Here is a 16,290-nt window from a genome sequence, read left to right as displayed (position 1 = left end):
ATTTCTCATATCACGTTCACTTCAAGACAATCACACTTGCTTTAAATTTTTTTCTTTGATGCAAAAATTTTATGAGCACAACGTTATAGTATTTGTATTAATTTTAAACACTATTTATTGACTATCTTAAATATAAAATTTAAGATTAAGATTTAAAAGGAAATTGTTAATGTTAGATCGTTTTATTATCTGTTAATTACGAAATATTTCTAATATAATAAAAAAAAAATATTTTTACGTGCACAATGAATATATAAAATATGTATAAATGCATAAAGAATTACGATATAAATAATAATCGATTGTCTACAATTGAAAATATTTTATATGAATGTTTAGAACTCATTATTGGTTTGTATGGATGTATTGTATGTAGGCAGCTTTCCGATATCGAAAACTATATTATTATACTATAACAGTATTTGCACATATTGATATTGGTGATATTTTAGTATTTTTTTTTGTGCCATAGTCACTATTTTATGTAATATTTATATTGTTTACCAAATGTATTTTTTATCATTATTATTATTATGTATTAACTAATATCTCATACTGCCTTATGCTTTGTTATAGTCGTTGAATTAGCAAGTAAATCATTCTTTAAGAATGTTTATTTTATGTTTTAAAATAGGAAAATCCCGGCTTATGGATCAGCTATATAATATTTTCAGTTGATTTCAATGGAAAATGCTTTCAAATAAAACGTGCCCTTTCGCACAAGTACTTTTGTTAGGATATTATAAAGACAAAAACCATCTTGTCATTTTGATCTGTGTTAAAATATTAAAAAGGGTACGATTTAACTGTACATTGAGAAAAATACTTTGTGTGTTAAAAAAAATATTTGTGCATTAAAAATTTGCATTATTTTCGGTGCATTAAGCAATCTCGTATTGTGCATCGAATACAATATTTTGGAATTACAAAGTGACCATTAAAAAATATGAAGCGATCATTCGAAAAAATAGATTTTAACATTAGAATAGATACAAAAAGTGGCAACGTTGCAGTCTTCCGCTTTGTGTTAAAAGTGTTTACTTTTGTTTCTCACTAGTGAAATTCTAATCCCACTAGTGAAATGTAATCTTTAATAAATACATAAAACCAACCATAATTTAACCAAACCATACATAAATAAAACCTAACTAAACGTTGGTTCTTATTTTGGTATTCGCGACGTTGCCGATACAGTTCATCTGTCATTTTAATGCACATTTCATCCACTTTTTAAGTTACAAATATTTTTTTCAATGATCAAAGCAAACTTTCCAATGCAATTTGTATCCGTCATTTGGAAATGCACACAATTTTTTTGTAATGTACAGAAACTTTTTAGTACACAAAATTTTTTTAAATGCACATTTATTTTATAAATTATACGTTTAAATTGTTCCCTATTAAAAAGCGGTAAAATTCACCCGTCGGTGAATTTTTATCGATCAAATTCGTAATTTCAGGGTATCCCGTATTTTAGCATCAATAATAATACTCATATTATAGTTAATTTAATTTCAAAAGTATTTTTGTATTTATACAACAAATTTAGTATTTACTCAACTGAGAATTGGACCTGACTTCTAAAATATTGCTGATTAGTTTTAGTTTATGTCGTTGACGCATATAGTTTTAAAACCATTTTGTTTTTATTATTTATCAAAAATAAAATAAACGTTCGCATAATCTAAGACAATTTTACGACCAAATTAAAATGTAGTAAATTGGTCTAAGTGTGTATAAAAATAACTTGAACAAATATTATTTTACAAAAACCAGTGAAGTATATAAATATGTATTATTATGTATTAAGTTGATAAAATTTTTGATGTGTGTTTTTATTTTACTCGCAGCTTTTGGTAAAATGATAGTTATATTTGATGTGATAGTAATTATTAATATTCATATCACGAACTTTTAAATGTCGTCGGCGTAAGAAGTTCATGTAACACTTTTTTTTATTCTTTCGGTGAGTTGTGAAAACTTCATCGTAAAATAACCATGCAATAAGTGAATTTTTAAATCTCAAAAATTCCTATCTGAGATAGAACCTTAATATTTTAATGTTTTTTTTTTCAACGCGAATTTATGTGTTATTCAAAATACTTTTTTTTTAGGAAAAGTGAATATTACATGTATAAATTGTATGTTATTTGTTTAGAGCAGTAATTTGGTAAGAGATAAATTTTTAAGACGAGTGAAAAATTATATACTAAAAAGTTTTTTAAATATATATTCAGATAGGTAACACAGTTCATGTATACACCAATTTTGTCAAATTTTTTGTATCATTTTTCAATTACTTTTAAACTTGCTTAGATGCCAAAGTGACCCGTCGAGGGTGCTTACAAAATTATTTATAAGCAACTATCGAAACATATAACTGAATTGCATTCCATTAATGTATGTATATTATAATACGTATATGCATAGTTATATATACACGTTGTATAGATATACTTTCGGATGCTCTCATTTCCATCGATCATGCGTATACGTCGAGCCGAGTGTACCCAGTGACACTTTCAGACCAGGAATTCAATCCTGGCGGACGAAGAAAGTGATGATCGATGCGTCAAAAAGCGTTTGCTGTTACACTCGCTATTAAGTTACAGTCAAATGTAAGCATTTTAACACGTGTGTGTGTGTGTTCAAAGTGTTACTTTATCGGTAACGAGAACCCTACGACTTGTAATCCATTATTTTCATCGTTCATAGTTGATTTTGTAAGTTCAGTGTTGTTGACTAATTTGATACGTTTCTCAAATTGAATTTGTAAATTTTTTTGTCGCTTAACATTATTGTATACCGTTAGTGGAAAGTAATATATTGATCATGAGTAAAAGTTATAAAACGGCTGGATTGGGGCCACATATTAATTTTTAAACTTCGCTATGAATATTTAACTAAAATTAATTTCACATTCTTCAGTCTTCTGTTGATTGATTGTACACGAAAAACATTTTTTCCTTGTTTAAAATGAAATGAAGCGGGTTGAATGATATTCATTCTTGCATTTTATATTTTTTTCATGTTCTTCAAATTCGCTCAAAGAGACATATTAGAGGTAAATGTTTTATTATTTCACTATAATTGTTTGTTTATAAATATTGATGCATTCTTATCCCACCAATATATGTGTTCAATTCGATTGGTATGTTTTTATTATTCTTTTGAAGCTTTTGTAACTTTGGACTTAAAAATATATTTAAATTTTTTCAAAAATTTTTGATGTTTTTAAATTAATACATACATATATGTATTTATTTTATTTGTATGGAATACTTGCTATTTAAAATCTATCTAAAAATATTTCATTGACTTTAATTCTTGGATTTGAAAATTGATGAGTAATCTTAGAGATTTCGTATCCAGTAGGTGTGGCAATGCTACATACATATTAGCTTAGATACTTATGTCTTATCCCACCTATTATTATTTAATAAACATCCATTTTATATTAATAAAATCTCTAAATTTTGAGAGGTTTAATCACATATTTAAATTATGGTATAATTCTAATTAAATTATTTTTTTACTTATCCAGTATATAAAAAAATTCTCTTTCCAGTTATATTCAAATAAGTTATGTAGGCGATAAGTATTTTTGTAAAACTGTAGCTAAATGCATTATATATTATATATACATTCGAAAATGCATTTTTTGGCTTAAAATCTATTCTAACACGTTGATTACAGTTTTATGGGCCAAATTTGTATAAAAATTATGTGAAATTGTTGTTCATGGATTCCTATAAAATGTGCTGATTTTGTCAGTTAGTGGATATTAAAATTTTACGGGAATATTTTTGATGTATTTTTATTCTGCAACGAGCATATTATTACATACATATATGTCGCACAATTATTTTTTCATATTATTGCAATTGGTGTATATTCGCACAACGCTTATATTATTGGAAAGTATGTATGTTATATGAATATTATTTGTATTTATATTGAATATCTCCACTTTAAAACATTTATTTGAATTCATATTGCATTTGAGAACACTAGTAATATTAAAGACTAAAAAATTGAAAGAGCATTCCAACTGAACGCCATTTAAAACCAAACATCGGCTTATTTAAAGTTTTCTGATTTACTACGGAATTGTTTAAGACTAGGCGGTAATTTCCTCGGCGTGTTAATGTGGCAAATCCGATGACAATTCAATATGTACTTGCAATCCTGTTTGTGATGAGCTATATGAATTTTCACATTTAAGACTGAATATATATGTATATTAAGTTGTTTATTGTTTTTTTTTTTATCAATTTCTGTTCGAGAAGAGAATACAAATAATTCAAGTCTGTAATGCCCAAAGATCTACTTATGAAAAGTAATTAAAATTATAAATAAATATGTAATTGGAAAGTAAAATTTGCAGGGTAGTCGGTACAGTTGTAATTACAACTCATTTTGACATTATTTTGTATTCAATTTAATGAAAATTTTGTATGTCAAAAAGTTAATAAAAGGATATGTATAAATTTTAATGTTTCCTTTCAGATATCTATCTATTCCTCTTCCCGCCACATACTTCAAACATGACTTAAAACTATCGCATAAAACACAATGATAATTTCGTTAAATAAAACATAAAATCTCAACATGCTGGTACAAAATACTTTATTAAAAAACAGTAATCATGGAATCTCTTTAAACCTAATCTATTATTGCAATAATAATTGAGTATACATTAAAATTAGAAACTTAACAATGGTATATTTATAAAATATGTATTGTACATATATGTATATCTATGAGTATATGACATCTAATGTTCCCATCCAGGTTTTGTACAATACATATATATTGCTTATAATTACATACTTGTACTATTTTAAATGGACGAATCTTTTCAAAGCGCATACATAATCTAATTTGGCATAATTATTTAATTATATGTATGTATGTATGTATGTAAGTACATATGTACATACACACAGACCATATCAAAGGGGGGGGGGGGGGGGGTGACGGTCATGGGTCTCACAATTTGTCACAAAAAATACATAACTAGGATCTATCTCGTTCCACCGACTTGCAATATTTCAAGACTCGTTTTCTCAACATTTTCGGTGTATTTCGTCGTCAATTTTGTATATATTGTTACGTACACCGCCGAGTAAGTGCAATCGGATTAGGCCGAGTAGCATACCAGAGACGTTATAATTGGTTTCAAGGATTATCTCCAGACTAAGTGCAAGTAGGCTAAACAATGGCCACCGAATTGGCGTAGTAACGGCACCCGGTCCCTTCTCAGAAGTGACAGAGATAGCGTGGGACTGAGTGTCGTGGGAATACATATCTAAACAATAAGGAAGTAACCGGACATCGAAGATGTCCTGAGCGATCTGTCTTTTATAAGGAGGTACTTAGACCATATCAGGACATTCTGGACGGAGCACTGCCAGTGCGTGTATCTCCTGAATCACCAATAAATGCTGTGAAACGAATTTGGCCTTTTACTTGGATCCTCCACCCACCCCTACGCAACAATATAAAACACACATATACGAAAATGTTTTACATAGTGAAATACTTATTTTTACGAGATAAACGTTAACTAAAATATAGTAAGCATCGATTTTTAAATATTTTAAAGGTGTGTTAATAGCTTAAAAATCTATGAATGATCACAATATGTCTCGTATATTATAGATATTACATACGTACATGTGTACAAAAAACAATTTTGTATACAATATACAAACTCCTTTTGAAGCAGACGAAAAGCTGAGAAAACGAGTCTCGATATATTGCGAGTTGGTAGAACGGGGTGCACTGAAATAATACATGTGTATAAAAAATCCCATTTTTAAGTAAAAACTTTTTTCTTCCCCATGATTTAATTTTTTTAAAACGGGGAGGGGGGGGGGCTTAAAAATATCAGTTGCCCTGGGCCTTGCATTTTGTCTGAGGCTCAACATACATATACTCGGCACTTATCAAATCAAAAACATAAAAAATAGTAAACAAAATTTCAATATAAAAAAATTAAACCTAATTTCTATCATTTGTCATGAATAATTAAAACTAAAATTTAAAACAGTATCTCTCTTCCTTTTATAAATATTTTCGATATATTTACATCACTACCAGCGTATATAAACTTTTGTAAGAGGTGCTTTATTTTTTCCTCATTACTCTCAGGCGAAAGGGATGGAACTTCTTCCAGACAATGATAGTTATCTATTGTGGAATTTTGACAATACGGATCAATTATAAGTGCGTCAAATTCTTTTCCAACTTCAAAATTGCCGATTTTACTATCTAAAGAAAGAGCTAAAAAAAAAAACATTTTATTACATGAAACGTATACGTATGTACATATGTATGTAATAATTGACGTATAATTTACCTTTTGCACCTCCTAAAGTTGCCAAGTAAAAAGCTTCTGTCCAAGTCACTGAACTATTTTCGCTATTTCCATCCATTAGGCACAGATGACTAGAAACATCCATGCATCTTCTAATCGCATCTAAAATTGATGTACTATCGCCACCGGCCACATCTAGTGGATATAAAAATATGTATGAGAAAAAAATCAAATATACATACGCATAATGTTAATGTATGTGTATCAACCTGTTCCTAAGCCAACTTTTAATCCGTTTTTTATCAGTTTTCTGACAGGACACAATCCGGACATTAGACGCGTGTTCGAAGCGGGACAGTGTGCAATTGAGACGCCTCTTTTGGCCAACAGCTTTATCTCTGAATCTTCCAAATGAACTGCGTGAGCCATAATAGTCTAAAATTTATCTAATTGGTAAGTTTCGTGCGTGTATTTTACTATATTAATCGAACCAGTATTATAATGAGCAAATGTCGAAATAAATTACAACTCACTTTGTCCATTAATAGACCTGCACGGTCGTAAACTTCCGCATAGGTTTTACACTCGGGGAACATCTCTTTAACAGCATTTATTTCTCCGATATTCTCTGATATATGGCTCTGGAATGTTAATTTGCCGATAAAATGACTTTGAAAATATTTACATAATTAAATTCAATATTTTATCATATTTGAACGAACCTGAATTTTACAATTATATTTTTTGGCTAATTCTCCTAATTTTTTCATAGTAGACTCACAACAACTCAAGGCAAATCTTGGCGTTATAATCGGCTCCACCAAATCGCTCTAAAAATACAAATTAAATTGTGTAAATTAAAAAAAAATACAATTTATATTATTGCTATTATCAAAGGCTGTGGAGTAGTTAAAAATAACGAAAATTCAGGGATGATTTTAAAAATTTTAAAACTTCAAATGAATTTTTTCCCTATTGTATCTCTTCCCTACTTACACAGAGTGGCGCATTTTACATATGCATACATAATGTAAATAAACTTTTAAACTAAACTTTTTTTTATCAATACTCAAGAAAGTTTTTTACACTTAAAAATTGAATTGCTGCCATTTTCAGCTTCAAACTTTCGTACATATTCAAATGCTTTCAGTAGGATTTCAGGTCTTACATATACTTTATACTCTTCTCTAATGCAGTACTGAGAAAAAGATAAAGATAGACACTAGCTTTACATGTTAAACGAGTCACGTCTGTTGCACGTGTAATTAAATACATTATTAAGAAAAAATAAAACCTATTTTTGGTCCTGGGCGTCCAATTTGGGGAGACATTAAATCAAAGAATCTAATATAAGTGTGGAATTTTTGATTTATGTCTACAAATAATATATATTAGAAGATATTTCAATAAATAAAAAGAAAAAATTTCGTCTGTGAAGCTAAATTCAATTTTATTCCCGTAATTGCTATATCATAAGAAGAATCTATTAAAAATTTTACTTTTATTTCAATATATTATATAATTTTAATATAAAATCTAAGAGTTGGCCCCGGGCATCACTAACAATCTACACGCCACTGTTTTCTGAACAAATTGTCTGAAGTTTAACTTATTCCGAGTGTTAATGATGCAGATCTCCAACTATTGTTACGATTTCTATAAGATACTTTCTTTAGTTTTGTCTAGTCTATAAGTATGATGATGAAATTTAACTTTTTGATAAATATCTACCCACTGAAAACAGATATAAAAATTAAAAAACAATTTTTGACAATATACTTACGTCACATGGCAAAAACTTAGGTAATACATATAATAATTGAAATTATAAATTTATTACCTCCATGTCGCGTACTAATTTAATGAAATTTTCAGTTTCATCAATTTCTTTTTCAGATTTGTTAAAATAGTCCATGTCATTCGGAATATCCATGCTCACTTTCCCTACAAGAGCACGTTGACCTCGATCTTCAGCAACAGCAGCTAATACGACACTGCTTTCCAAGTGTAAACTTCCGAAATAGCAAGCTGTCGTCGTTCCATTTTTTAAAGTTCTATTCTAATTATATAAAAAAAATTTTTTTTTAAATTTGTCTGTTGAATTGCAGTTGAAGTCCATGCATTTCAAGAAAGTTCGAAATTCTTACGACTACAGTATCGTAAACGTTAGTAGCAAATGTAATATCATCGTATTGCTTCTCCAGAGGAAATGTGTACGCCGTGAGCCATTCGAGCAAAGGTCGATCCAGCCCCAATCCTAGATTTGGAAACTGCGGTGCGTGCAAGTGGCAATCGACGAGACCGGGCATAATGAATTGACACGGCTTAAGTTCAGATACAACATACTTAGTCAAGTTGAGACTTTGTGCTATCTCTTCGACGTTTTTTGTACGACCGACTGATATAATCTGTAAATTTAATATTGAAAAAATTTGGTGTTAGTAAATATTAGGTTACGGGTCAAATGATAACGTGTTCTATTCACCCTAAGCGAGTCGCGATAGTGAACATATTCAATATCACAACTATCATGGGTTCGGAATTTTTCCGATTAAGCACATTTTACATAATGTGAACAGAGTTACATGTGTATAGTATAGTACATAAGAGCTGAGTGTGCTTATCTGCACATTTTTAAAGATGAATAAGAAACTACACAATATTGTGTGTTTGTTCATTGTATTTTTTTACAGTGAGTGCAGTATTGTATTCACTATACATATCCTACAGTTTATCAACGGTGATCCCTTGTACAAATTGTACATGCATACGTATATAAAGAATAAAAGAGTTGACTTGAGTGATTTTTTTTATAAGAACTTTTACGTCACATACTATATACGTATTATACGATATCAATACATATTTGATTATTAAAAAAAAATCTTCATGTATTGATACTTTGTGTAGAACTTAAGTAAAAAATTCAACTGGTAAGTGTAATATAAGATAAATTAAATTGTTAATAAGTTTTTTTTAATTGAAATAAAAGAATACTAAGAGCCAAAAGTTTAATGAATTGTAATCGTAAGGCGAAGTAAGAAGAGGTATGTAAAAAGGTGAAAATTTCAAGGTTCGACATATGGACGAGTTAGCCTTGAATATTTGTTCGAAAAATAGCGGGAGGTGGAGAGGGGGTGTTGTCAAAGACTAACTCTTCCACGTTCGACGACTAGCGATCCCGAAAATGCATCCAGTCCCTCTCGGCAATAATGCACTATGTTTCCCACGAATATGGCCGCAGCCGATACATTCGCAACTGCCATGTGATAGTATTTTACGGACCTCAACAACAACACTACACTACCTCACCGGTCGACAGCCCAAGGCAAACTGGCGAATGACAGTTGCGCGCCAACTGATACTCTTACCAACTTACTTTTATCACAACAAGATATTGAAAATTCACCTTTTTTGTAGAAAATAACAATAAAATTTTTATTTAACCAAATTTTCATCCATTTTGATTATAAAATACAAATATGTAAGGCAGGGAAGGTATGTTGACTGTATCCCGGCCTAACGAAACACATGTTGTGTAGTTTGTAAGAGGATCGTTTATTTTTGTTCAATTGTTACAATGGTTATTGTATGTACGAAGAGGTTGAGCCTCGGAGAAGTGAGCTGGTTGAACTCCAGAGGTTCACTCTGGTGTTGGGAGCTGGTGCGTCGCTTTATATACGTTCTGCCTTGAAGCGTGCCGCTTGCAGATGTTTTGTCTTCGTTGCCAGGACACGTGTTGACCTATTTTCGAGGTGCGTGCTTTATAGCTGTGGGGTCAGAGCCAGGACATCGTTCGTTTAAGAATGCGGTCGTGTGCCACGAGTAAATGTCTTTTTAAGACACGTGTTACGGTATCCTGATGACATCACCGTTGGGTTTCGTTCGTTTTACGATCGAGCGATGAACTATTTCTTCTGGAATGGTCGAAGGGGACGTTGCTCTTGAGTTATGCATGTTTGTACAGGATCGATGATGAGATCACTGATTTTGATTCGTAATAGCACAAGTCGTGCTATATTCTTACAAATATACACAGCAATCTCCATTTTTACGTGTATTTTAAAATTTTAAAATATTGTAGCATATGCGAAAAGGTGCCGCCGTTTTAATTGGTTTTCGAGGATTATCTCCAGGCTTAAGTGCAATCGGCTAATAATGGAGACCCCCGAATTGACTTAGTGGTCGGTAACCGCACTCCCACTAGAGTTCTCAGAACTGACAGCGCGAAAGCGTGGGACTGCATATCTGGTACGTGACTATAACAATAGGCAAAGAAACGTGTTGAGGAAGATGCACTGAGTGACCTGCTCTTTATAAGCAGGTAATATACCAAGTTATATACAGGTACTATACCAGGTACTATACTAGGCTATACCAAGGCATTCTGGACGGAGCACTGGCAGTGCGTGGACCTCCTTAATCACCCAATATATGCTGTAAAGCGACTTTGACCTTTTATTTGAATCCTCCACCCACCCCTACGCAACAATATAAAATAAAAAAATTAGATTAAATTGAAAATATTGTTGAATCAGACGAACAAAATGGGTCCACCTTACGGCATAAAGTCATAAAAAAAAGAGTTGATGAATACTCGAAAAATGAAGTCGTACTAAAGCATTAAGATTATGAGTGGGGGTAGACGTTTTACGGGACAAGTACGCGTGTATGCGTGAGGTTCACTCCTAATCTTAATGCTTTGGTATGAGTTCATTTTTCGAATCTTCATCAACTCAAAGTTTAAGCCTTAACAAAATCATTGTGATACAAAAAAGTCTTACCACCCAATCCCCTTACTACGTTGAATCGTAAAACGGGCACTGTTTTAATTTGTGTTCCAAATCAAATTTATCAGTTTTGAAAAGAGTGCACTACTTAAAAAGATTTTTCAGACTTGAATCACATATTATATTGATCATTACTAAATTAATTAAAATTGATCAACTAAACTAATAATGTTTAATTTTTTTAATTTTTTTTTCGATACGAATAATATGAATAATATTTGAATTTCATCTGATTCTGAATATATACGTGCTAATTAAAATGCAGTAAACAAAAACATACAATATTATATATTATTACAAACCTCCTTTATTTAATCTATACATGGACGTATTTTTGTCTTTTGTGTTATACGATTTGACATTAGATGCTGCCGAGCTGTCAAATTATCGGTTGTGGTTTAGGATGCTAACCCAATTGTGTGCGATTTTTCACTTTTTAAAATTTATTAAGTGAATATTACTCTTCCAAGATGTCTGGAGATGAGATGGAGCGATTTGAGGTCACGGATTACGATTTGGATAACGAGTTTAATATAAATAGACCCTATAAGCGTCTGTCTAAAGAACAACAAATTTTTGGTATTTAAATCAGTTTGTATTTACTGTTTCAATGTTAAATTAATCTACAGTGCATTAAGAGTTTATACATTAATTTAAGGTATTTGGGCCGAAGACAGTGATGACGATGGTGGTGAAAATGTTCCAAGTAAGAAAGGAGGCCGGAAAAAACAAAAAGATTACACAGTGCCGATTGGTTTCGTAGCCGGTGGTATTCAACAGAGTGGAAAGAAAAGCGAAGAAAAAGGTATATAATTTCCTTTTTTTTTAATTCTAGATTGAGAAGTTATTTTCTAACATGTTTTTCACATTGTAGAAAAAGTGAAAGATGAAAGCAAAGATTTATTTCCTGATGGCGCTGCTTCATCTTCTGATGAAGATGCACCAGATGTTCCTGATGAACGTCATACTGCCGGACTACGAAAGCGTGGAATGGGTAGTTACCAACCACAATCATTATCTGGAGGCGTTGGAAATTGGGAAAGACATACAAAAGGAATCGGTGCTAAATTGCTTTTACAAGTAATAACATAAATATAATATATATGTAAAATTTTATTTGCGTACAGCCTGAGAATTAAATTTATCTGTTATTTATAACGTTTTAGATGGGCTATCAACCTGGAAAAGGTCTCGGTAAAGCCCTTCAGGGTATGTCAACTCCTATCACTGCCACTTTGAGGAAAGGTAGAGGAGCGATTGGAGCATATGGTCCAGAGGTTTAAACACATCGAATTTCGTACATCACTTATAATGTTTATTTTAATATGCTGTTATTTATTATAAATTTGTTTTAGGTGAAAACGAAAAAGGGCGTAGAAGCAATTGATGAAAATAAGTCATCTTCTCAAGGAAAAGACGATGAACAAAAATCTCACCAATGGAAAAAGAATAACAAACAACGCTATTATTATAGAGACGCTGAGGACGTTATTCAAGAAGGAAAACCTGCTCCTCCAGCACATACTCAACAAACGTATACATATAATTTTATATGTAAATAAATAAATGGTTTTTTTAATTTGGAAATTAAAAAAAAAACTATTGATATATCTTTTTAGTGCTGCTCTAGCAAGGGTTCCAGTGATTGATTTACGCGGCCCCGAGAAGAGGGTTTTGAGTGGTTATCATGCTTTAAGAGCGGCTGCCCCTCGATATGAAGATGTCTCACGAAAAGAATGTTCAAACTTAGCATTACCAGAACTTTTACATAATCTCAATTTATTAGTAGACATGTGTGAACAGGTTTGGAATTCGATTATGCATATAGAAAACTTAATTTTATTGAAATTATGTTATTATATATTATATATTATGATAATTCAAACTGTTGCAGGATATTATTGAATGTTCCCGCGAAGGACAAACAGCCGAAGATAGAGAAATTGCTCTAGAAAGAGATAAAAGGAGTCTAGAAGAAGAGTTAAAACGCAGTAATGATGAAATGTTAATAATGGAAGAAATACTTGTTGAAGTGCAAAAATTAGAAAAGCTCGACCTATCTTTGGACGATGCTTATGATGTGTTCAAGAATTTAAAGGTTTTTATTTTATTAGTAATCACTTGAATATTTAAAATTTTATATATCTAAACTTTTAATTTATTTTGTCAGTTTTCTTATCCTATGGAGTATGACTGTTTAGGATTGGGCTCTGTAGGGGCTGTCGGTAGTTGTTTGCGTAGTCTAATGGGTGCTGCATTAGCGGCATGGTTACCGTTGCGATTTCCACATGAACCTTTAATGCTATTGGAGAAATGGACGCCATTTTTAGAGCCTCAAACGCTACAAGAAGTTTTCTGGAGAGCATGGCTAGAACAAGTCCAACTTGCTTCATTGTAATTATTCATCATATGATACCTTTATATTACATTATGTTTTTATAATTGTGTTTATTATGCTTTTACTATGTCCAGAGAATGGGACGTGCGTGAACCAGGCCCAATGAAAACTGTGATAGAGACATGGGGATGTATAGCTCCACAACATGAAATGCGAAACGTTTTAAGGTCAGCCATCGTACCACGTCTTACAACAGCAGCCATGCGTTGGGATCCAACCGTAGATACATTACCTTTGCATTATTGGATACTTCCATGGCATCAGTTTGCAGGTTGTATAAAAAATATCCTGTTTATTTTATGCTTAAATTGGCGTTAATAATGTAATGTTTTAATAGGAAATCTACTTGAAGACTCTGTTTATCCTGAACTACGATCCCGTTTAGTATCTGCGCTATCAGCATGGCATCCAGCAGACGGATCTGCTCTAGCTTTATTAAGGCCATGGTCTCAAGCTTGGTCGCTTGCTTTACCAGCGTTGACGAGGGCTCACATTCTTCCTAGACTTGAAACGTGCATGCGTACAATTCCGGTTGAACCCGATTCAAACCCAAATGGTATGTATAACATGTTAAATAATATTTTCAATAATATAATAAATAATTTAATGTCTTTCTTTTTATTTAGAATCATGGGGATGGTGTGCTTGTTGGCAAGAAATTATTGGAGCTCGAGCTTTGGCTGGAGCTGCTGGTAGAGCGCTTTTGCCACGTTGGTTGGCTGCTTTAGCGTCTTGGTTAAATCGTCGACCTCCTCATGCTCATCTTATTTCGCATTACAGTACTTGGAAGGTATAGCAGTCTAATCTTAATTTAAATAACGCACGTTATTATTTCAGTATATTAAATTATTCTTCATTTCAGAGTATATTTTCTGAGGAATTACTGCGAGAGCCAGAGTTTGCTGATGCTTTCCGCAAGGCTTTAGATATGATGAACAGATCGATGGACACTCCAGTTCAAGCTCCACCTCCACCACCACCGAGGATAACGACTGTAGCCAATTCTAATGCCATTGCTGATGTTATGGCAAGCAGTAATCAGCAAAAGAGTTTTACTGAGCTTTTGGAGACTAGGTGTTCAGAGCGTGGTATCAGTTTTATACCTCTGGTTGGCAGAACAAGGGAAGGTCGTCCGCTTTACAGGATGGGCTCCGTTGTTCAATGCTATGTGATGAGAAATGTAGTTATGTATTCAAATGATATCGGAAGAACCTTTCAACCTATATCATTGGACACTTTGCTTCAAATAGCTGCTACTCAACCTTAAATGTATTCATATTGACTTTTATGTGAATATATGTATGTATATGTAAATATATGTATGTATGATTACATTGATTCTGTTTTATATTAATGTCTCTTTTAATACGAAAAATAAAATATAACGTGCATCCATTAAATTGGTACAAAATCAATTGACTTTATTTGAATATTTCTATGAACATATCCATCCTTAAAGAGAGACTCTTCAACGTGTATAAAAGAGATTATTTCCTACTTTGGCCATATTGCCAGGAAGAATGTGGAAAGTCTAGAGAAGCTGGTGGTCATCAGAACACCAGGGGAAGGCGAGCGACAATACGGTCTCTCATAAGATGGTCAGACCAAAAGACTGATAGGATCGTTCCTAAAGGCTGCTTTCAACTTGGCACTGGACTGGGAGGAGTGTAGGCGGATCGTCCTCCGGATTCCAGATGATACAAATGACCATGACGCTCAGCATTGAACAAATGAGAAAGAAGAATAAGAAGACGTATGCAGATACTTTGTAATATAATGATACTTGAATAACAACTGTTATTTTGTAACCATCCAGATCAAAGAACATAACATGATCTATTTATAAATGCAAAATGTATGTAATTTTCTCATTAACCTTACCTGCATATTTATATACAGAGTCGCCGAGAAGAATTCCGGGCCCTGGAAAACCAATTTCGGGACCTATGACAAACTAAAAAAACAAGATCTTGTAGATATATTTTTAATATGCGAAAAATCTATCAGAACTATTATCAAAGTATCTATGTTGGTTGTTATTTTTTAAAATAATTGAATAAGAAAGTATTTATTTAATTTATTTATTTATTTCATAGTTTTGGACCATTGTGGCATTACAGGAAGAACCTAATGCGCCACAATGGCCTACATTTGATAAAGATAAAACAAGTAAAATATAAAATAAAGAAAAAAAGCAAAAGCAGAAAACATGGTAAAATAAAATTAAAAAAAGTAACAAATGAAAAATAATACATCAGAAAAAAAAAATGAACAAAAGTGTAAAAACAAAAATAAAATCCATAAATCCCATTCTTTGTTTACATTGAACAAAATTAAAATAGTACATAAGGAGAAAGAAAAAGAAAAAGTAAACTAAAATAAAACAAAATATGAAAAAAAATAAAATCACAGCGAGTAGATTAAGATTCCACTCATACATCACTAGTCACCGGAGTCTGAGGGGGCCGTGTATTGTTCAAAGGTTGTAAATGCATTGTTAAAGGTTTGCCGAAGAATGGATAGCACTGTGACTCTATACATCACATTCAAATTAAGAAAGTAATGATGAGCGCAGGTTACCACATAAATAAGTTAAAATAATATCCGATAATCTACGCTCACCGAGGTGGAAAATATCGCATTCAGGGACGGCAGCAACGATTTCATTGAGTATGATACAATAGGTACGATTTCACATGGACACAAAGAATGCATGGATCGAAAAACAATAAATATTTAGCATTAAATAAATATATGGATTTTTATGTAGAATAATATAA

At 31.9% G+C, this 16,290-nt stretch overlaps 2 protein-coding genes across 2 annotated transcripts; one reads left to right on the top strand and one right to left on the bottom strand.

Annotated features, from left to right (window-relative positions):
* Positions 1-4,282: 4,282 nt before the first annotated feature.
* Positions 4,283-9,658, bottom strand: DhpD (guanine deaminase). The gene is made up of 8 exons (XM_077429818.1): positions 9,478-9,658; positions 8,470-8,730; positions 8,163-8,381; positions 7,045-7,152; positions 6,856-6,963; positions 6,592-6,757; positions 6,365-6,517; positions 4,283-6,288 (listed from the first exon to the last, which is right to left on the bottom strand). The coding sequence occupies exons 1-8, from the start codon at positions 9,586-9,588 to the stop codon at positions 6,047-6,049; spliced, it is 1,368 nt and encodes a 455-aa protein (XP_077285944.1). The 5' UTR covers positions 9,589-9,658; the 3' UTR covers positions 4,283-6,046.
* A 1,772-nt stretch (positions 9,659-11,430) lies between these two features.
* On the top strand, positions 11,431-15,359 carry sip1 (septin interacting protein 1). The gene is made up of 12 exons (XM_077430312.1): positions 11,431-11,691; positions 11,771-11,917; positions 11,987-12,192; positions 12,279-12,389; positions 12,468-12,646; positions 12,732-12,915; positions 13,007-13,210; positions 13,283-13,506; positions 13,585-13,781; positions 13,848-14,066; positions 14,137-14,300; positions 14,373-15,359. Exons 1-12 carry the CDS (start codon positions 11,583-11,585, stop codon positions 14,775-14,777), a joined length of 2,349 nt encoding a protein of 782 aa, XP_077286438.1. The 5' UTR covers positions 11,431-11,582; the 3' UTR covers positions 14,778-15,359.
* Positions 15,360-16,290: the final 931 nt, after the last annotated feature.

The sequence above is a fragment of the Arctopsyche grandis genome, chromosome 4 (genome assembly GCF_051622035.1).
Source record: "Arctopsyche grandis isolate Sample6627 chromosome 4, ASM5162203v2, whole genome shotgun sequence".
In the NCBI taxonomy this organism is placed as follows: Eukaryota; Metazoa; Arthropoda; class Insecta; order Trichoptera; family Hydropsychidae; genus Arctopsyche; species Arctopsyche grandis.
Note: the sequence above shows the minus strand (reverse complement) of the source record. Positions and strands in the feature narration are given on the sequence as shown.